The following is a 23454-nucleotide window of genomic DNA, read 5'->3' on the forward strand; positions in this document are numbered from 1 at the left end:
CCCACACTGGCTGTGGTGCTGAGACCTTTGGCTTCTCCATCGTTCACTGCAGCTGCTGTGAGAGACTCAGACTCAATGAAAGTGTAAAGGATATTTTTAGCTTTGGGTCGAAGCGCGCTTTTGGCACGAGGGCAGCGGAAATGGGCAGTACGCTTGGAGAGCACAGGGTCTGATCTGCGCGCGCTGCCCCACACTCCTTGGAGCAGCTCGCGACCACTGAACAACAGCACGAGAACATGAGTGGGTCCGGAGAAGTGGCTCCTGCGTGCTGACGCGCCTCGCTCGTTTCCTCACCCGCGGCCCTCCACGCTCACACTGTGGCCGCCCCGCGCGCTCAGCGCCGCTCTGAAACCTCGGAAGGACCGGGAGCCAGCGGCGCGCGGCCGCTCCACGTCTGCTCCGCCGTGGCAGCAATGATGCTCGCGCTCACCTTCACCTGCCGCGCGCTGCTCCTCTTCCTGCTCTCGGAGTCGGTTCAGACCGACAGGACGGCGGTAAGACCCCGAATCTCATTTCTGTAACGGTCGCTGTGCTGAGACCGTGGCTGCTGCAGGGGTTTGTCTGCAATAAAAGTTTGCAACTTAATGTGTTTGACTACAGTTATATTTCCGTGCTCCCCCCTTTCAGTCTGATGCCTGCCTTATCCTTGGTATTTAAAGTTTAAACTAGTAACCATAGGTCACAAACTCCGTTAACTAAACTATCCTAGTTGATCCAAACCTTGTTAGCGAGCTCAGTTTACACATTTGGACAAAACGGAGCTTAAACCAGAGTCTAGAGCAGCTCTATAAATATTAGACCATATAAACGTGTCTTTTCAAGAAGAAGAAATCAAATCAAATCTTTAACTGAAAGTCCTCTAAATACTCTAAAAATAAAAATGAATGAATTTATAATTGATGCACATTAAGCAGCTTACTTCCCCTTTACAAGTGTACCAAGAAAATATCCCCACAGCATTGCTCCACCACCACCCTGAACTGCTGATACAAACAGGATGGATCCATGCTTTCATGTTATTCCTGGCTCTACCAGCAGAAATCTACACTCATCAGACCAGGCGTCCAATTTTGGTGAGCCGGTGAAAATTGTAGCCTCAGTTTCCCGTCCTTACCTGAGAGGAGTGGTACCCACTGCTCTGTAAACTCCAGAGATGGTTGTGTGGGAAAATCCCAGCAGATCAGCAGTTTCTGAAATACTCAGACCCTCTGTCACCAACAACCATACCACATTCAGAGTCACTTAAATCACTTTTCTTCTTCATTCTGGTGCTCAGTTTGAACTTCAGCAGGTCATCTTGACCACGTCTACATGCCTAAATGCACTGAAATGCTGCCACATGATTGGCTGATTAGATATTTGTGTTAGCAAGAAGTTGAACAGGTGAACTTAACAAAGTGGCCACTGAGTATGTGTCGACTCAGCAGTGATGATATTAAATGTGAAAAATTGTGTGTACATTTTTGAAAGCCTGTGAGCCTCACTCTGTTATATTCCAGGCTGTTGAATTGTTGGCTGGTGCCATGTTTTTGTGTTGCTTTAAAGACATTCCCATCATATGCTGATGCAGAAGATGTTCAAACTGGAGCATAAATATTTGCCAGAATGTGGGAACTGTGATGTGTGAGGATCCCTTGGCTGGGACTTCAGACAGATGTCATTTTGTGTAAGAGCTGTGAAAATAATTCATCATCATTCAGGTAGAAAAACATGAAAAACTGCAAAAAATAAAATGCAGTTTTTATTCGTTTAATTCAACCTTTGAGTTTCAGATATTTTTGTAAGGTAGTTACTCAGTATCTAACCCGGGCTTCTGCCTAAAAATGTTTTATGATTACAACCTTTAATACTCAGGTACAGATCAAAAGTTTATCAAGTTAATAAGTGGAGGCTGTTTTTCAAGCATGCATTTAATAGGCCATTACATTTGATACTAAAGAGGAGTGACTATATTCCATAAAGGTACTTGGCTAGCTTCTTGGAACATTGCAGGTCTTGGGGAGGAAAAATTGTACTTTCATTTTATTGCTTTTGAACTAATAACCTTTAATTTTATTCACATTTTTACATGTTTCCCACTGAGATACAGACAACTGGAAGATTTCGTTTGATTTGTTGATCTTTAACTGAAAATATCTGCACCGTGGAGTCACAAATGAACAGCTTTTGTTAAAGAGCATCATTAACATCAATAAGAGCATCAAATATGGAAGTTAGTTTCTTGCAGGAGTTTTCCATAATGTCAGCAAACCAAAGTCGACCTCTCTACACTATAATCCTTCTACACAAGCTTAAACCTTCCAGGAGGACCAGGTTAGAGAGTATACAGAGCTATAGATGCATTAGTACTTTTAGTGTGGATGAGAAAAAAACTCTGTGTTTTATCTGTGTAATTGGGTATTAGAGTTCAGGGACATGGCCACTAACAAAATGCCACAGTGGCTCTAAACTGTCTGGTTTTATCATCTTCATGCTCAGTTTAAGCAAACTGAACAGTCGTGACACAGCCTCAGAGGAGCGTTTGTATTTTTCTCTTTATTCTGGGCCAGACCCTTTTATGCTGAGCATAAAGAGACTCATTAATCGAGCTGATTTAGTAGTTGTTCCTGGTTTGTGAGAAGTCCCTGGAGGACAGCAGGGTAACACCAGCCAGCCAGAGCAAACCACAAACCACACACACACACACACACACACACACACACACACACACACACACACACACACACACACACACACACACACACACACACACACACACACACACACACACACACAGAGCCCTGCCAGGCAAATATTTAACCTGCTACTCAGGGGAGATAGGCAGGTGTGTGTGTGCTCCAGTAATCCTGTCATATATTTTAACAGTGTGTTAGACAAATATCAGCTATACACTGTGAGTGCATGTATAAATATTATAGAACATGAAATATGGTATGCTGACTGAAGTCTCTACACAGTGCCAGAGGCACTCTGAATAGAAATACTTGTGGTAGCATGGGGTGACAGAAACACAGAGAGCAACAGTGTTAGGCTTTAAAAAAAAACTAACTGATGGCTCATATAATAAATATATATAAGAAATTATGTAAGACTCCAGCTGGAAACATACCAGAAAATCTCATTTCAATGTTTCTGACTGCTGGTATTCCAATACAGCTCAGTACAATTCTGTTTTACTTATGCAGCACCACACAACGCACAACACACAACAGTCGTCTCAAGGTGCAGTATAGAGCCTACAATATCAGAGAGACCCCCAAGGAGGAGCAGTGCACTGCTGCAGCAGGCTGAGGGGTGAAAGAGGAGACAGAAACGAGCTGCACAGAGACCAAAAACAACAAACATAGCTTAGTTTCTATAGTAACATAAAAAACACACTGGCACTGATGCGACCTTTCTGGATGAGCGAGCTGCCAATTCCATATGCACTAATGCACCCCCCACACCATCGGAGATGCAGGCTTTTGAAGTGAGTGCTGATAACAAGCTGGATGGTCTCGCTCCTCTTTAGCCGGGAGGACGCGGCGTCCATGTTTGAATTGGTCTGACCACAGAACAGTTCTCCACTGTGCCTCAGAGAAGATGACAGTATTTCTGCATCATGTTCACCTGTGGCTTCTTCTTTGTATGATGGAGCTCTAACCTGCATCTGTGGATGGCTGTGTTCACACACTGATTTCTCGAAGTGTTCCTGAGCCCCTGTAGTGATTTCCATGACATTTTTAATGCAGCGCTGCCCGAGACCCTGAAGGTCACACACATCTAATATTCATTTTCGGCCTTGTCTTCTGGTGATATCATGTACTGTGGATGATGAGATATTCAAAGACTTCACAGTTTTACACTGAGGAACATCATTCTGAAATTATTCCACAATTTGTAGATGCAGTTTTTTGTAACTGATAAACCTGTGTCCATCTTTACTTCTGAGAACCTCAGCCTCTCTGAGTATAGAAAGAGCATCTCGATCATGTTACTGACCTGTTGCCAGTAAACCTAACGAGTTGCACAATGTTCCTCCAGCTGATTCTTTTTAGTGCCACTTACTTTTCCAGCCTTTTAGTCCCAATTTTTTTGAGATGTATTGCTGCCATCAAATCTAAAATGAGCTAATATTTTTCACGAGATCGTAAAATGGCCCAGTTTAAACATTTGGTATGTTTATTATGATAAAATATGGGTTCTTGATATTTGCAAATAATTGCATTGTTTTCATTTACATCTTACACAGCATCCCAGCATTTTTGGATCAGAGTTGTATCAGTTGGTGCCATAATAAATCAAAAACATCCCATCCAGTATTCAAAACAAGGTCACTATTAATAGCCACTATTATTAGCTTCGTAACAGTTGGGCAGCATCAATAAAATAACTATTTACAATTCTAACAATCTAAATTGTTTTAGATGTCCGACTAGTGCCTGAATGCACCATCATCACAGATTTTTTTTAAAATTTAAATAAATATCAACCTTTTTTGTAATACCTTCTGCCTTCTGTCTGCTTGGTATTTCCTGCTGTACTGGATAGAAAAATAAACAATGCAAACCCCCTGGCAGCGTCTGACAGCAGCCCGGCCCCTGAGTGAGCCCCCGGCATGCTGCGAGAGCCTGAAAGGAGCTGTAGTTGTAGTTGGTGAATGATGAAGTGATGTCCCTGCAGCTCAGGCAGCAGGATGCTGACCTCGACCCCCAACATCTCATGTGGGAGTCCAGCTGTAGATCTCTCCTGCATCTCGTTCTCTCTAATTTTGTTTTGTTTTAATTTAATTAGTACTTTACAGCACAGTATTAGGGCCTTGATTCTCAAGGAAACCAGATACAAAATTTCACAACACCATCAGAGGAAGCAAGGCTACTCTGTCTGTGTAAGCTAAACTTAGCACAAAAAGTCAGGAAATTTGTGCTGAGTATTTCTTTGTTGTAACAAGTCTTCTACTGTTGGAAAGCCTGTATATTTCCTCTTAAATGGAGCCACATTTGTAAGGAAAATCCATTTGTGGGTTGCACCCAGTGCCAAACAGCTTATTGTGCTGTTGACTCTTGATGTTTATTGGATTTGATGATTGAAATCTGAAGAAACAGACAGATTCATTCATTTAACAAACAGAGGCCTCAGCAGCATGTGGAAGAACCATACACAGCCACAGCAGTCTGACACCTCCTCCTCATGCTGGTCACCAGCTTGGTCACACACTGCTGTGGGATGGTATCCCATTCTTGTTGATCTTGAGATCTCTCAGCACTGAGATTGCCTCCAATGGTGATGAGCCTGATTTTCAGCACCTGGGGTACCAGAAGCTCATAACAAGAGAATAAGCTGTTTGGCACTGGCAGAGAAGATGTGGCAAGTTTTTCATGGGCATGACCCACAAATGATATTCCTTACAAATGTGGCTCCATTTAAGAGGAAATAAACAGGCGTTCCAGTGGTAGAAGGTTTATTGCCAAGAAGCATTGTTACAACAAAGAAATACTCAACACAAATTTTCTTATTTTTGTTCTAAGTTTAGAAGATCAAAGGTCTTTTAGCACTTTAATGAAATGTCCTGCACAAACACCGAGCCTCATGAAACTGTGTGAGAGAGGATATGTGCAAGAAGAAACCCCTCCAAACTACAAACATCCGTCATATTGAGGTCTGTGAAGCTGCCGCGTGTGAGCTGGCTGCAGGGTGTTGTACTAGCACAGCTGTAACGTATTATTTTGCTTGACTAAATGTAATAAAAGCTAAACCAGTTAACTTTTTGTGGATTGAGTGGTTCATGTGGACCAGACTGTACACGAGAAAGCTGTGCACAGCAGTTAAAGCCAATAACTGATAAATGTCTGGCAGGTGATGTTGGTCTCATCTCCCTGTGTGGCCGTGAGTCTGATAACCCTATAATATTACACTAAAACCGGATGAGTCAGTTTTGGTTGTTTGGATATCTGACTAGCGTGCCTCCTGGATGCCTCATTTCTGTGTCCAACCAGAAGAGCTGGAGGAGGTGGCAGGGAAGCGGGAGGCCTGGGCATCTCTGGGCAGCAGAAACTGGGTGGATAGTTTCAAACCTCCAAAAAGACTGGTCTGCTCCTTTCTGCTGAGCAGCACAGTCGCACTACTGTATGTGTACCTGCAGCAGTGGAATGGTATGTTTCTTCATCAGGAGGATAGATGTTTGTTTGTGTGTCTCCAGTCACAGCAGATCATCAGTACACACACACACACACACACACACACACACACACACACACACACACACACACACACACACACACACACACACACACACACACACCTCTGAGCCTGTAAAGTTGTCATTGTCATTTGTCTGTGTGTGTGTGTGTTTGTTAATGATCTGCTGGATAAAATTAATTCAGATTAAAAAAAAATCTAAGTGATGATTTTCCACAACACAGGCAGTTTGTTCTGACACTAAGTCCCATCACCGGCTGTTAACGGGCCTTTCGTCAGCATCAGCTACTCTCTTTCATACCAAGCATCACATCGCAAAGCTCAGGAGATGAGTTTTTATGTTTTCCTACAGCAGCCAGTCGGCGGTACCTGGAAGGTGTGAGGCACGGGGAAACAGTGGCAGCTTGTTCTCACTTTCTGCTGCTCTCACACTCTGTCACACACTCAGGCTGAAGTTTTATAGGGCCAGAAACACTGGTGCTAATTATTTTCACACTGAGGAGTAGTTGGTGTAGTTCTACCTGATGGACAGGAAATCCAGTCTACCAAACACTTTGCACCTGGACTCCACTTCTTCCCCTCATTCCTCTCTCACCTCCTTCTGGTCTTCTTTTTCATTAATAGGATTTCATTCCTTCCTCCATTCTCTCTCAAATTCATTTTTTTTATCTCTTTCTTCTAAAACCTCCTTTCATATATCATTCAATTCAATTCAATTCAATTCAATTCAATTCAATTCAATTCAATTCAATTCAATTCAATTCAATTCAATTCATATAGCACCAAAACACAACAACAGTCGCCTTAAGGTGCTTTATATTCAATCAAAACCCAACAATCAAAACCCCTATGATCAAGCACTTGGTGACTGTGGGAAGGAAAAACTCCTTTTTAACAGGAAGAAACCTCCAGCAGAACCAGGCTCAGGGAGGGGGCTGCTGTGACCGGTTGGGCTGAGGGGAGAGAGACAGGACTGTGAAAGAGATCCAGAGATTATTAATAACTAATGATTAAAGGCAGAGTGGGGTATAAACAGAGTAAAAAGAGGTGAATGAACAAGAAACACTCGCGTAACTAAATGAGGGTTCAGGGTCACCTGATCCAGCCCTAACTATAAGCTTGATTAAAAAGGAAAGTTTTAAGCCTAATCTTAAAAATAGAGAGGGTGTCTGTCTCCTGAATCCAAACTGGGAGCTGGTTCCACAGAAGAGGGGCCTGAAAGCTGAAGGCTCTGCCTCCCATTCTACTCTTAAGTATCCTAGGAACCACAAGTAAGCCAGCAGTCTGAGAGTGATACGGGACTACAGTATAAGGTCTTTGAGATAAGATGGGGCCTTGTTTGTGAGGAGAAGGATTTTAAATTCTATTCTAGATTTAACAGGGAGCCAATGAAGAGAAGCCAATATGGGAGAAATCTGCTCTCTCTTTCTAGTCCCTGTCAGTACTCTAGCTGCAGCATTTTGGATCAGCTGAAGGCTTTTCAGGGAGCTTTTAGGACAGCCTGATAGTAATGAATTACAACAGTCCAGCCTAGAAGTAATAAATGCATGAATTAGCTTTTCAGCATCACTCTGAGAAAGGATGTTTCTAATTTTAGAAATATTGCGCAAATGCAAAAAAGCGGTCCTACATATTTGTTTAATGTGTGCATTGAAGGACATATCCTGGTCAAAAATGACTCCAAGATTTCTCACAGTGTTACTGGAGGCCAAAGTAATGCCATCCAGAGTAATCATTCCCATATTCACTCCTCTGATCCCTCTTATTTCCCTCTTCTTTTGATTCTTAGAACTTTTTCCATGAATTTCTCTTTGTTATTTTACACTTCTCTTAATCTCTTTTCAGTTCCTTCAGTATTCATTGTTTATACTGTTTATTATCTCTCTTCTTCCTTCGTCCGTTCCCCAAGTTCCATCAAGTAGCTTTTTCTTATATTCTACATTTATTTTGTATTTCTTACTTATTTCATAAGTTTTTAGAAAAAACTTTGATTTTTTTGTTCTCTATTTTTTCCATTAACAATCTTTTATCTAAATTATTATTTTTATTTCCTTCCCTCTCTTTCTTTCAGTAGTCCTTCCTCTATCTGTTCTTCTTTTTGTCCTCCAGGAAAAATCAACCACTCACACCTGACCTCTTTAGAATCAGCTGATTGTTTTTTTTTAACTTTAACTTAGTTCAACTTTAGTAATTTAATAAAATCCTTTAAAATTTAAATTTTACCTTCTCTTCTGAGTCACAGGCCCTCGAATTACACAGGAATTGTAATGGGCCCAGTGTTTTATGTTCTTGTTGATTAGTCTGTTTTATTATGGTTTCGCTGTTTCTGTCTCCCTGTGTTCTGTTGTGCTGGTGCCTGTTATCCCTCTGTGTCAATATCTTCAGGTGTCAAGTCGGTGTGTACAATGTTGCTTTTTGCCTCATGAGTCCTGCTTTTGGGTCCACTGCCTTGCTTGCCACAGCCAACCCTGACAGGAATTATATTTTTAAATGTATTTATTATTATCTTATTATGTATTATCCTCTATACACCATTCAGATGTGTATTAATGCATTAAGTCAATCTTCCCAGGAGTGGATGTCCCAGCAAATTCACCCCAAGTTCAGATTGTGCAATAATCTGAGAATCTGCACCCCCTCAAAGTCCAGACCTCAACCCAACTGAAATGCCATGCAGGGCCCTTCAGAGAGCTCTGCATAAACAAATGTCTCACAAACCTCAATGAACTGAGGCAACGCTGTAAAAAAGAATGGGTCAAAATTCCTCCACAACATGAGAGACTCATACAGAAACCCATTACTTAAAGTTACTGCTGCTGAATGTGGTTCTAATAGTGAGGACATGCCACACCGATCAAACAGTTTTAGTTCCTGAACAACTGTTTATTTACAAATCCTTGAAATTCGAGCATGCAGAAGAACTGGATCATACAGGCCCCACCTACATAAAGCTTCTGTTTGTGAAGAGCAGCCAATCAGAAGAAACTTGGCTTAAAGGCAGAGGAGCTAAAACTTCTGGTTTTAGACGATCACCAGATGAAATCTTTTCACGGCAGATGGTGACGTACCTGCTAACGTTTCCTTGTTCCGCCGTGAGAATGAAATGTTCAATATTTGTTCTGCATAACTTCAACCAGGTCGTTCGTGCCCCATCTGTCATGACCCTGCGCCCCACCTATGGGGCGCACCCCACAGTTTGAGAGACACTGTTTTAGACACTGGGTGAACTGAGAGAATGCACCCAGTATTTGATAAATAAGAATGATTTTAAACTCTGAATCTTTCAGAGTCCAAGTATTAAAAATGGGCCCATGAGCAGAGAAGATTTAAGATTTAAGGTTTAAGATCACGACTACCACTTATTTTGCTTGACTGACCCCCAGTTCCCAAATCTATTCCATTTTTATAGCCATGACACAACAATCAACATAAAACCAGCAAATGATTGGCATGCTTGCTTACTAAAATAACTTAACTAATAGCAGTGTGTGTTATACCTGAAGAGAGCAGTAACACTGGTTTATTTGTTCACATTAATCTGTGCAGTCAATACATTAATTAATGTCCTGGCATTACGGCACAGAGGGCTCATTCACCACTAAATTATGTCAACAATGTTTGACACACCGTGGCAAATTTACTCATGTGTCTCACAGCTCATAGTGTGTGTGTTAGCGTGTGTGTGGAGAGAGAGGGGAGGCCGACTGACAAAGAGGCTCTGATGAAGAGTGAGGAGGTGGAGTCAGACTCTGTAAGTGCTGCATGTGCACCGCCTTGTATATTTGAGGTGTTTTCAGTGAGGCAGTGTGATGAATCTGTGTGTATTTAAATAGAGACATATGTGTGACTGTGACCTGAGAGTGGGCTGTCAGTAATTTAGGTCATCACAATACCACAGACACCTTGACTCCATACCCCTTCTCCTCCTGTTTCTTCTCTTCTTGTCACAAGTTTACATTTTTTGCATTCTCAGTATTTTTGGCAGAATTTGCTCTGAAGGTTTTATTTGATCACACACAACAAAATTCAGAAGATTTTTGTTCTGAGGCCTTTCTGAGCCTCAGCACCTCACTTGTACTTCTTCCGGTACATTTGAGTGGGACCCATTAAAATGAAGTAGCAGTATTAGTCCTGTGAAGGCTATGTTTATGGCAATGTTAAAACTTCAGGATTATTTTGGAAGCAATTTACTGAATTGTAAAAGATTAGCATAAATTGGATGCTCCAAAAGGAGGAGATTGTAGCGTACAGTCTAAATAGCTTTTGGTCATGTTTCTACCACCTCCTTAGAGGTTTTTATGGGGTTCTTCCAAAATATTATGCTGCATGTCCCAGACTCATTTTTCATTCATTATATTTACCTTGAAAATGAAAAAATGACTCCAGCCATGTTAAAGTCTCCCCATTAGGCACAAAGCCAGTGACACCTCCTCCTCCTCTTCACCCTCCTGCACTCGCAGTGCTTCGCAGCAGAAGCAAGAATAATGTTGCCATTCTCCCATCAGTTAATAAAGTTTATCCACTCATTAGTTTGAAAAACTGGAGCCGTTCGAGGTGAAGTGACAGGTGTGAGACACGGTTATAAGTGTGTTTATTCTCCTCTCTTTCACTTGCTTTCTTACTGTCCTTCGTTCTGCTTCTCAACATTTTTCTTTTTCTCCCCTTCAATCTATTTTTTTAAGGAGTGATATTTAAGGTCAGACAAAGCACTGGTCAGTTTATCCTTCACAGCTGTAACATAATGTAGTATTTCAATTCAATTCAATTCAATTCAATTTTATTTATATAGCGCCAAATCACAACAAACTGTCGCCTCAAGGCGCTTTGTATTGTGGGTAAAGACCCTAAAATAATACAGAGAAAACCCAACAGTCAAAACGACCCCCTATGAGCAGCACTTGGTGACAGTGGAAAGGAAAAACTCCCTTTTAACAGGAAGAAACCTCCGGCAGAACCAGGCTCAGGGAGGGGCAGTCATCTGCCGCGACCGGTTGGGCTGAGGGGAGAGAAAGACATGCTGTGGAAGAGAGCCAGAGATTAATATCAATTAATGATTAAATGCAGAGTGGAGTATAAACAAAGTAAATAAGGTGAATGAGAAACAGTGCATTATGTGAACACCCCAGCAGACTAGGCCTATAGCAGCATAACTAAGGGATGGTTCAGGGTCACCTGATCCAGCCCTAACTATAAGCTTTATCATAAAGGAAAGTTTTAAGCCTAATCTTAAAAATAGAGAGGGTGTCTGTCTCCCGAATCCAAGCTGGGAGCTGGTTCCACAGAAGAGGCGCCTGAAAGCTGAAGGCTCTGCCTCCCATTCTACTCTTAAGTATCCTAGGAACCACAAGTAAGCCAGCAGTCTGAGAGCGAAGTGCTCTGTTGGGGTGATATGGTACTATGAGGTCTTTGAGATAAGATGGTGCCTGATTATTCAAGACCTTGTATGTGAGGAGAAGAATTTTAAATTCTATTCTAGATTTAACAGGGAGCCAATGAAGAGAAGCCAATATGGGAGAAATCTGCTCTCTCTTTCTAGTCCCTGTCAGTACTCTAGCTGCAGCATTTTGGATCAGCTGAAGGCTTTTCAGGGAGCTTTTAGGACTGCCTGATAATAATGAATTACAATAATCCAGCCTAGAAGTAATAAATGCATGAATGAGCTTTTCAGCATCACTCTGAGAAAGGATGTTTCTAATTTTAGAAATATTGCGCAAATGCAAAAAAGCGGTCCTACATATTTGTTTAATGTGTGCATTGAAGGACATATCCTGGTCAAAAATGACTCCAAGATTTCTCACAGTGTTACTGGAGGCCAAAGTAATGCCATCCAGAGTAAGTATCTGGTTAGACACCATGTTTCTAAGATTTGTGGGGCCGAGAACAAGAATTTCAGTTTTATCTGAATTTAGAAGCAGGAAATTAGAGGTCATCCAGGCCTTAATGTCTTTAAGACATTCCTGCAGTTTAACTAATTGATGTGTGTCATCTGGCTTCATTGATAGGTAAAGCTGAGTATCATCTGCATAACAATGAAAATTGATGCAGTGCTTTCTAATAATACTGCCTAAGGGAAGCATGTATAATGTAAATAAAATTGGTCCTAGCACAGAACCCTGTGGAACTCCATAATTAACCTTAGTGTGTGAAGACGACTCCCCATTTACATGAACAAATTGGAGTCTATGAGATAAATATGATTCAAACCACTGCAGTGCAGTACCTTTAATACCTATAGCAAGCTCTAATCTCTGTAATAAAATGTTATGGTCAACAGTATCAAAAGCTGCACTGAGGTCCAACAGGACAAGCACAGAGATGAGTCCACTGTCAGAGGCTCTAAGAAGATCATTTGTAACCTTCACTAATGCTGTTTCTGTACTGTGATGAATTCTGAAACCTGACTGAAACTCTTCAAATAAACCGTTCCTCTGCAGATGATCAGTTAGCTGTTTTACAACTACTCTTTCAAGAATCTTTGAGAGAAAAGGAAGGTTGGAGATTGGCCTATAATTAGCTAAGACAGCTGGGTCAGTGATGGCTTTTTAAGTAGAGGTTTAATTACATCCACCTTGAAGGTCTGTGGCCAACTAATAAAGACTGATTGATCATTTTTAAGATTGAAGCATCAATAATTGGAAAGACTTCTTTGAACAGTCTAGTAGGAATGGGATCTAACAAACATGTTGCTGGTTTGGAGGAAGTAACTATTGAAGTTAACTCTGAAAGATCAACTGGAGCAAAAGAGTCAAAACAAATACCAGCAGTGCTGAAAGCAGCCGAACATGAAGAATAATCTTTGACATGGTTATGAATAATTTTTTCTCGAATGTCTAAAATTTTATTTGTAAAGAAATCCATGAAGTCACTACTAGTTCAGCTCAGCTGTCTTTATGCAATCAACATAAAGAAAATGAGCTCAGCGAGTCCTTCCTTATTTATTTTTAGTAGCAGAGAGGAAGCAGTCATGCTAGTCTGTATGTTTGTTCAGTTTAGACAACTGTCCAACCCCGGTCTCACAGCTTTTGTGAGCTGGGCTGAAATAAACTGTCTGATCCTCTCCTCTTCTTCACTTCTTCAGCAGCTCGTCTCCTCTGCTTCACGGTCTCCTTCTGCCCTTTCATTTGTCCTGCTCATAAGAAAATCTAATTATTAAATGCCATCCAAAATGTAACTGAATATTGGATGCTCTGGTGGGAATCCCGGACACGTGTTATTCATTTATGTGTTTATTCAGGTCTGCCTTGCAATCAGTCTGATTTATGATGATTTACACAGCTGTACTCAGATGTAAAGTTTGTACCTTGTGACTGAATAAGTGTCTTATACCCACAACCTTAAAGGACAGCTAGCCTTAGCAGGCCCAGTGAACAGTGTTACCAAGTAGCTCATTGAAAAACAGAAAAGAACCAAAACATATTTGTGTTTTTGAAGGTGAAAATTCTATCACAAGATTATAATGTTATTAGCCTTGCACAGTTTTAAGTGGTTACACATAAACCCTTGAGCTCTCTTAGAGTGTGTATAGCGTATACCCTGCGTCACAGAGCTGGCAGCAGCAGCAGCTTTAAAACTCCTTTCGCTGTATTTCCTCTTTCCAGCTGTGTGTTTGTGACCGACAACAAGTAAAAGTAGATAACTGACACTCACCGTAAATTGTAAATGTTTCCTTGTTTGCAGCCTTTCCTGATCACAGAGAACATGTGGCCTCGTGGTTGTGTCCTGGACTGCCAGAGGGGGCGCCACAGAGCTGTGTGCGGCAGCAATGGCAGGCTGTATAAATCGCTGTGTGCCTTTCAGAGGGCGCAGTGCATCAACACACAGCTCCGCCTCGCCCCACGAGCACACTGCACAGGTACGCGGCTTTACAGCTGCATCACCATGACCTGTTCTGATAACTGATAAAATACCTTTTGTGATTTTTCTATTAGAACTTGAGCCGCAGCATAACGGTTATCAGTGGTGACAGCAGTCTCTGCCCACACCAGATTCGTAGTCACAAGTACAGAAGATCTCTGGGGGTCTGTACTACAAAGCAGGTTCAACAAATCCAGGATATCTTTCCAATTATCAACAAGTCATCCCAGGGTTTCCCAGTCAAGTGCTTTCATATGTGCTGAAATACAATCTGCTCTGGAGCAGATTAGGAAGAATTGAACCACCTTCATGACCCGAGGTTAAGCATGAAGTTACTCAGCTAAAACCCTGATCCTGATTTGTAGGACGGGCCTCTGATCACACCAGCTGTTACCTTGAGCCTGATGGATTTCTGACCCATGAAGCTGCTCTTCTACTACATGTTTTATTAGAAATTGTGAGCATGGAAGTAGGACTTTTTCTTGAGTTCATGCTGTTTACAAATCTGTGCTTTGTGACATCATTGCCCTAATTGATGCGAGTGTGCCATCAGCTGGCACACCTGTCATTAATTAGCTGTAGTTTCCTGCCACCTCTGCCTGCTGATGGTTTTAAAGTAAATGAAGTGACACCGGGCTCCTGTCCTTCATTTAATCAGATTAAATGACTGAGTTCTTCTAAACAATGACTACTTTTTAATAGTCATCAGAGTGACCGAATGCACATCTGTCATCAGGATTCAAATTTTCCACTCTGCCCATCAATTTCCTCTGTTTTAGATCCGTTGCAGACAAAATGCCAGCTGGCCCGAAGTCAGGGCCTCGAGGCCAGAGCCTGGAGTGGCGGCAGCCACGTAAGTCCTGCATCTGCCAGTTTTGTGCCAGAGTGCAGTCCTGAAGGTCACTTCATGCCCACGCAGTGCCACAACCAGACCGGATATTGCTGGTGCTCCACGCCCGACGGCAAACCTGTCAGTGGTACCATGGTCCTCCATGTGGTCCCACACTGCACTGGTCAGATATGTTTTATTTAAAGTATTGCAGTTTGGTGGCAAATTAAAGGAAATAATACCCCTAACTGTGAAGGCCTTTAGCATAGCATTTCTATGTCAAGTCTTTCAGTGAGCCCACATGCCATGTATGGAATCACTGATTTCATTTGCTTTATTTACTGTATTCAGGTTTTTTTTTATCTGTATTTCTTTTATTAAAATAATAATCATCACCTTATTGTCAAACTGCTCCACCATTATACTGTATAATGAAGCCTGTGATTGCTGTACTTTTATTTAGACGGACCACTTTTCCAACAGGAATTTTTTTTTTAAGCCCTGTTCATCTACTGTGGACAAATACAGTTTTCTCATAGCACCAACAGTCTGTCTGAGGACTGAGTTCTGAAATCTTCTAGCTTTCGTGCATTTCAGTAAAAGTAGCTGTTATTCAGTATTTATTGGCTCCAAGTCTAACAACATCAGCTCAGTTTCACTTGTGATGTCAGAGCAAGCTAAGATTCAGTGTAGGAGCACAAATCAAGAGGAATAGGTAAAAAGTCTCCTAATTTCTCTGAATTAACTTTGAACTTTAGTGTATGATCCACTATAAGCTGTCCTGTGTCTGTTATTCCCAACAGATCACCTCACCAAGCTGGTTCAGATCACAGATACAGACTCAGCTCCAATCAAAGGTAAGAAGACAAAGGCAGTACTGTCCATGCTTTAAAATGGATTAAACACAGTGTATACACTTTCATATGTTCATTCACTCCAGGTTAGATGTGTGTCTGTATGTTTCTCATTTGTCCTTCTTTCTGCCTTTTCCTGGCATGACACGCTGCTTGTTTCTCTGCCAGACACATCTGCAGGGACTTAATAATTCTCAGAGCTCTTCACATGCCAAGACTCTAAAAATGCCTCTTTGTCTGATTTTCCCTTCTCCTCTCATTTTGTTTTAGGTCATTTTCACTTCTTTTCAAATTTTTTTTTTTTTAAATTACAAAAAAACAAACAATGAGAAAATAAACATAATGTTCTACAACGTCTCCAAGATATTCCACCCTGTCAGAAAATGATGTCAGGTTTGGTCTGTCTGAAGGTTATTTACCCCGACAGTCAGATTTCCAAAAGCAGCACTTTCTGTCAGGTTTAAGCCCCTCTTATACAGTCTAGTATATGAATGCTCTGCTGGTAGAATAAGTCTGGGTGCTGCAGTAAAATCTGTTACTGGAAGCATAAACTCTGTTTTAGTAAACCTTTATGGCTTCATGGTAGAGTCGTCCAAGAGCAGATGCAGCTGTGGGGATTCTGGTGAAGGTTGTTTGAGCCGCTCTTTCAGGTCTTTGTGCACGAAACAATCCAACGTGACATGCAGAAATGTAGCACCGCCTCTAAGCTCCTTGTTAAATTTCAGAATGTGATTGTCTTACGTTGAGCTCTCCAAGTTTCAAAAGTATAAACTAATATTTATGAACATTTTTTGCTGGATCAATCTCAACTGGGCTCATAGTCTTTCCCCAATCTTTCTTCCCTCATCACTCTGTTTTCTGTTGTTTCAGATGGAGATGGTGCACCTGGACCTACGCTGGACCTTAGAAAACCTGCAGGTGACAAAACAAAACCTCCTCCACTAAGGATATGCACATGTAGACAGAAAATAGCTGCTATAACTAACCAATTTATATTTTTTGTCCCAGTGTGTCAATTTCATTTCATTTTAATTACAGATTTGTTGCTTTAATTGAGGACTAGTAGGTTAACACTCACATACAGCTCTCTATTAAGTCTTTTCTCGTTTAACCCACCTTAAAATATTAAACGTATCAAATCCAGAAATAACATATTTAAATAACAGTGTGACAGTGTTTCACCTCTCGCATCAGCCATAATGGGAAACTAGTTTTTGTGAAAAAAAGTTATTTTTAAAACAAACACTGTATAATATTTACAACAGGCAGACACAGGAGGTTTATGTTAAGGTAGATTTCCACTGTGGGAATCAGTCCACGGTGTTAAACAGTGGTGATTGTCTGATGAAGGGAAAGGCTCCTGGTTCCTCGTCGTGCTCAGTATATTTTAAATACACACACTGTCATGGTCCTGGGCCGGTGGCCCACTGTTTTTGAGTTGTGTTTTGTTGTATTTTTCAGGTTGTTTCTGAGTGTTCCTTTTAGTTGAGATCCTCAGTTTGTTATGTTTAGGTGTTCTTTAGTTATTTGGATGTTTTTCTAGTTTCCCTTGGTTCTGGTCTTGTGTTCCCGATGTTTGTGTCAGGTCTGCGTCTCTGTTTCCTTGAGTCACTTCCTGTTTTATTTTGACAGTCTCGTGTTCCCTGTGCTTTGTGTTTAGTTTTGCTTCCCCTGTGTCATAAGGTTCATTTGTTTCACCTGTTGTTTCCACCCTCCCTGATTTCCTTGTGTGTATTTAAGCCCTTAGCTTTTCTCTGTTCTTTGTTGCGTTGTCATCATTGTAACCGTCAGTGTTTATCCTTTAGCTGTGTGTCCTCGAGTTTAGTGATTTGTTTCGTATTTTCTCTCAGGCTTGGCTTTCTGCCTTTTGGTTAGCTTGGTGGAGATTTTGGGTTTTTCTATTTTTGTTTTTGTTCCCTCTGCAAATAAAGCAGTGTAAGTTTAGTTTTGTCTCCTGCGTTTGGGTCCACCCCTTCCCCCACACAGCCCCCACTGTGACACACACACATACTGTTGCAGACTGCTCTGTGCAGTTTCTTTCATGCCACATTCTGGGATTTGCTCCGTAAATTGCCATCTTACTGTGGTGCAGGGGTTTTTGTTGTTGGGGCTATGTTGGCCCCCACCCTGGAGTCAGGCCTGGGGAGAGTGCTCAAGGGAAAGTGCCTGGTGGCCTGGTGAGGGGCCCTGAAGATGATTGACTGGTGACCCCGTCGTCAGCTTCAACTTTATGCGCACGTGTGCAATGACAGTGAGACCTGGAGGGGCGTGACTGGGAGGAACGACCTGCCAGATCTGAATCCAAGTGGTGTTCTGTTATTGGACCTCTGTACAAACCAGTTTGTTCATAACAAACACCGTGTTCAAACATAAGGATGGCACCAGGATACCCTAGGCCAGAGGTCAATGATCAATTTTGCAATCGTATCATCAGATCTGTAGCCGTATGTTCTGGACACTCAGGTGAAGAGAGGAGCTGAGTCGTCAACTGATCACCACCTGGTGGTGAATTGAATCAGGTGGTGGGGGAGGATGCTGGGCAGACCCGGCACAGCTAAACGTATAGTCAGGGTGCTGGAAGGAGAGTTCCTCTGTTAGTTTAACCTCACATTCAGGGGGAACAATGCGGTTTTTGTCCTGGGGTGGGGGGGTTGCTGCAGAAGGATGGGGTGTCTGGCCCATTATTATGGGAAATCCAGTCCCTTGTAAACCTGTAGACATGCTGGCAAGATTATATCTCTGGCCTGGAAATGTTTTGGAGTTCCACTGGACAAACTGGAGGAAGTGGCTGAAGAGAGGGAATTATGGGTTTCCCTACTTAGGCTGCTGCCTGTGTGACCTGGCCTTGGACAAGTGGAGAAAATGGATGTATGGATGTATGGATGGGATTGTTGCATATATTCCGTTTTTCTTTCCCTCCCTCTTGTCTGAACTACCTAAAAACAACCTTCTTTGAAAGTGGTATTTATTCTTATTCAGAGCTGACGGCTCCTCCATTCTGGGTGAACATCCTGATAAACTCTGATCCCAAAGGAAACTGCTCACGGAGACGACCTGCTGGTAAGAGTCATTGTGTGAGCAGTGAAATTTACATATCGTATATGTTTGTAAAATATACTTGTTGAGATTACTGGCCAGTTTCTAAATAAATAAATGATAAATAGAATGCATTTGTAAAATATTATCTAGGCTTATAGACTCATTTATATTTATATATAGTTTATCTTTCTTTAATGATATTAAGCTTCATTCCATATATTCAATATCCATGTTTTCATTCACATATTCATCCAGTTTTCTTCCCACATATTCAGAGTTTCATTCCCCATATTTTAAATAAGCTTTGTGTGTATTTTAGGTAACTTTCCAAAAATGCTGTGATACAGAATAACTCTGTGTGTGTGTGTGTGTGTGTGTGTGTGTGTACACAGACAGTCCTCAGACTTGTCAGCGTGAGCGAGCATCTGTGCTCTGTCAGACTCAGGAGGAGGAGCGTTTCATCCCAGAATGCACTGCAGATGGTCGTTACAGCCCCGTGCAGTGCCACACTGCTACAGGTTATTGCTGGTGTGTCAGAGTGGACAGTGGCAGGCCGCTACCAGGCACCTCAGCACGGTAATAAATCAGTTTGTTGGTTATTTAGTTAATCAGTCATTTGAAAACTTTGTTCTTTAACTGTCAATCCTTTTTAAAACTTTCTTTCTTAATCTTGGTATTCTTTTCTTTTTTTTGCCCTCCCCTCTCCTCGTTGGATTTGACTGGTTTTTACAGTCACAGAAGCATTTCATGATAATCATACAATTTTACGCCAATTACTGTCATTGTTCCCTAGGTGGGTTTCACTTAAAGGAAAGACAGAACAAATTAGATTAGATTGTGATTCGGTTGGACTTTTCTGTCCTCGAGGGTTTTATCAGTGTTGTTGCTGCACAGCTGCTCTCAGACTCCTGGGAGCAAACTGCTGGATGTTTGTTTCTGATGGTTTTGCTTCACTGATGTGAGAAAAACATCCTGAGGTTTAAGAGTTTTTCATTCTAAAAATAGAAATCACCAATTATTTATATATATATATATATATATATATATATATATATATATTCAAATGAATGGGCGAGTGTTCAGATGCTGGCATCTCCTCCTGAGACGACTGATTCTGTATGTGGGCCTTGGCACAAATAACTAATAACCTGCTTGGTTAAACTAATATTGAAGTCACTAATTTGTGTAGGATGGTTTCTAAAAGTTACAGAGTCAACATCAATATTCTCGCCAAACCCCAAGAACAAAAGCTGACTGGCTTTTTTGTGTGTGCTAAAAATAGAAATGTGCACATCAAAATAATTAACGTCCTGATAATACTTGTACTTTCTTCACTTCATTAGACAAGGAGCTTATTTTATGCTGTTAGGCTCACAGTGTGCTGCAGCCAGTCAGATGCAAATGACTGGCTGCAGCACTGGCCGGAACACGTCAGTAATGATCCATGATGTTGAACATGTTTTACTTTAACAGAGTTAGAGAGAGGGGAACAGCACACCTTAACAGCACAAAGCTGCTCCAGCAGGTAAACTGGTACCGTTATCCTCGCTCTTGTTCTGAGGTCAGAGTTGAATTCCTCTGCTTTCTGCTCTCTGTGTGTTAGAAACAGTGCTGATGTTTGCTGTGCATTTATTTCCACTGGATAAACAAAAACCTTTTAAGAAAATGAGTAAGGTTGGGTATTTTAGTCTTTATTTTTGACAGTGCCATAGATAGATTGTTACTGTGTGTTCAGCATAGGAAGCCAAGGCTGGTTCATGACACTGAATCTGAAGTCAGAAAATGCATCAAGTCTTCGTTTCCAAAGACATTTAAAGATGGACACTCAGACAGAGGATTAATTCCTCTGGTCTGATTGTGTAGAAGTGTACAGGAAAATGATCCTAGTGCTCACTTCCTGTATGACCTCAGACTGGTTTCAGTCTTATTTCAAAGCACCAAGACAACAGCAGCCTCAGTACTCAGCTTCAGGCTTCAATCACATTAATAAACAATAAATCATGAATGTGTGTGTGCCATGAATAAGTCACTGAATAACATTTATTGGATTTGTGTGTTTATGGTTATATTGAACTGTACTCTGAGGTTTTTACAATAATGATGTCATTTAAAATTCAAGCATGTCACATTTTACCTTCATAATATGAATATTGTCTGAATTACAGACCCTAGGAGTGGGCCAAAAGATTTATTTAATTAATGTTGTTTTTCTACAATTTTGAGCCCTCATAGCTACAAGAGGAAGCCACATGAAATGCTCAGGCCTGATAAACACATTTATGCTCAGTTTAAATCTGCAGCCAAATCAGTTTTACACCCTCTGTAGGGGTCACAGCTGTAGGGGTCACAGCCCAAAGCCACGATCGTCTTCATTATTTTTTCAGATTTGGATGATTTTAAATGTAATGACCCCGTCAGGTAAACTACAGTATACTTTTACTTTTGTGTGTGTGTGTGTGTGTGTGTGTGTGTGTGTGCGTGCACAGGAATCGCATCCCAGACTGCACTGGGGCAGAGGAGGCATCCCTGGAGAAACCTCTTCCTGGTAAATACGACAGTTTTTTCAGAGATTTAAAATATTCTGTGAAACATTTCATGTATTTTCCTTTTTCAGCCAAAATAATGAGAAGCAGTTAACCCAAATGTAAATGTTTACTTCATTTATTATTTATTAAACACACTCCTGAGGGAGCTGATAGCACTGGAACAGCAAATAAACATGGAGTATCTTGTTAGAGGCCAGGTCTCAGTAGACTGTTGTCACAGGGAGGCTGAAGACGGTTTCTAACATCCGGGCTTACAGTCTTTATTCCGACCCCACAGGCTGTCCCGGAGCTCATAAGAAGTTGTTCCTTCAGAGTCTGGTCAGAGCTCTGCAGCTGGAAGCACAGCATGCTGGGAGTCCCTACCAGTAAGTCTGGATACTGTACTTCCCAGCAGGGGGTGATAAGTGGAGCGGTGATTAATGATCTCCTGTGACTCACAGTAACATCCCAGGATGTGCCTGAAATTACTATTGACTCACTCATGTACACAAAAGTGAAATAGGATGTACACGTTACTGTAATATTTAGCTAGTGTGTGTGTACATTTATCCCTTTCTGACAGTTCCAAAGTGCCTGAAATCTCAATATACTGCTCTCTATAGAGCGATAAGTGATTAATGTGCAGGGACTGATGTAGAAAATATCACTACATGTTCCAGTTAGGTACATAAATATTTGTAGTTTTCCCTCTGTACACCACCACAGTGGATCTGAAATGCAGACTTTCAGCTTTAATTCAAGAGGTTTAACAGTATCAGTGCATAAACTATTTATACATCACCCTCCACTTTCAGAAGCTCAAAAGTAATCAGAAGAAGTAATAATTTTAATAATTAGGATTGTTTTTAACACTCAGATGAAAATCCTCCTTTTAATAAGTAGGCGTCTGTTTGGAAGATGAAAGATGGAGGTGTTGGTTATGCTGTGGGCAGTATGTGTGTATTTATACATGTTTTCTGCATACTTATGTACTTTAGTCTGTGTTTTTGTGAAATCGAATAGGCAGCAATGTCACATGACCGCTGCGGCGGGACTCACGACAGGTTTTAACTTGATCTCAGCTTTATTGCGGGAATGCTGCACAAAACGAAGCTGGACGGAGGCAGCAGAGCAAAACACGAAACATTTGAACAGGCGTAACGAGGGATAACGAGCGGAGTTACAACAGGTGGGGCTCACAGCTGAACATAATCACAGAAACGAGACAAGGAAGTAAAAACTAAACACAGAACAGCAGAGACCAAGAATGACAAAGTTAAAGAGGAAACTGAACACGGAGACTAGAACACAGACTTGACACAGGAGGCAGGTCTACTGAGGGAACTAAATATAACTAAATCATACACAAGACTCAGATACTAAACTAAGCACAGAATTGAAACATGATCAAATGTACTCAAATGAAAACAAAAGACAGGAAACCAAATCCAGGGATCACAGAAAATAAGGCAACAAATCCTCAAAAGTCCATAATCTCACAAACACTGAGTCCTAGACCCAGGACCATGACTTCTTCCATAAAATTGCTTTATGCCTGCTCTGTACGTGCGTGCATGCTTGTACAAGAACCTGTAGATCTGCTTTAAATCAAGACCAATTTTTCAGTCTTAAATGTCCAGTTTGCACAGCAGTAGATGATAGCTGCTCCTCCGGTGCAGCGCTGAGATGGTACACAGGGCTGAAAATGAAAACCAGTTTCACACATCGGTGAACAACGCAGATTTGATCAAGCACCCGATGAACTGATAGAAAGTGTAGGAAGAACAGAACGGAATATTCCCATCTGAGTTCCTGTGTTTGCCCATCAGTGCTTCAGCCCTTACCTCATCCTTTCCATCTGCTTCTCTGTCTCAATTTACAAACATGTTTTTGGCTCACTCCTTCAGGTTCATACTTTTCATCCATCTGTGTCCTATCCTTCACCCTCTCCTCCAGGCTGCTTTGTTATTCCCACCAAACATACTGTACACAGATTTTCATTTCCATCATATTTCTTCGGCTTTGCCGTCTTATTAATTCCAGGCTTGTTTGTGTTTTGGTCTGACGTGAATTTGAAGCTCAGCTTGCTTTGTTCCAAAATCAATGAATGCATATTGATTTTCACATTTTCAGTTCTCTGAACCACGTTGTTGTGCAGACTTGTGTTTCTTTAAAT

The 23454-nt window shown here is 41.4% G+C and overlaps 1 protein-coding gene across 3 annotated transcripts in view; it reads left to right on the forward strand.

Annotated features, from left to right (window-relative positions):
* The first annotated feature begins 207 nt into the window (after nt 1-207).
* LOC115791019 (SPARC-related modular calcium-binding protein 1-like) overlaps nt 208-23454 on the forward strand; it is a 28124-nt gene continuing 4877 nt past the window's right edge. For 2 of the 3 annotated variants that reach the window (XM_030745093.1, XM_030745094.1), the window contains exons 1-9: nt 208-494; nt 13855-14029; nt 14811-15044; nt 15664-15717; nt 16585-16632; nt 18694-18774; nt 19146-19329; nt 21240-21298; nt 21577-21664. In XM_030745093.1, the coding sequence (XP_030600953.1) occupies nt 414-494; nt 13855-14029; nt 14811-15044; nt 15664-15717; nt 16585-16632; nt 18694-18774; nt 19146-19329; nt 21240-21298; nt 21577-21664 (1004 nt within the window). In that variant the 5' untranslated portion in view covers nt 208-413. The remainder of the gene's footprint in view (nt 495-13854; nt 14030-14810; nt 15045-15663; nt 15718-16584; nt 16633-18693; nt 18775-19145; nt 19330-21239; nt 21299-21576; nt 21665-23454) is intronic. The other variant, XM_030745096.1, reaches the window with a different exon arrangement.

This window comes from Archocentrus centrarchus, chromosome 13 (genome assembly GCF_007364275.1).
Source record: "Archocentrus centrarchus isolate MPI-CPG fArcCen1 chromosome 13, fArcCen1, whole genome shotgun sequence".
In the NCBI taxonomy this organism is placed as follows: Eukaryota; Metazoa; Chordata; class Actinopteri; order Cichliformes; family Cichlidae; genus Archocentrus; species Archocentrus centrarchus.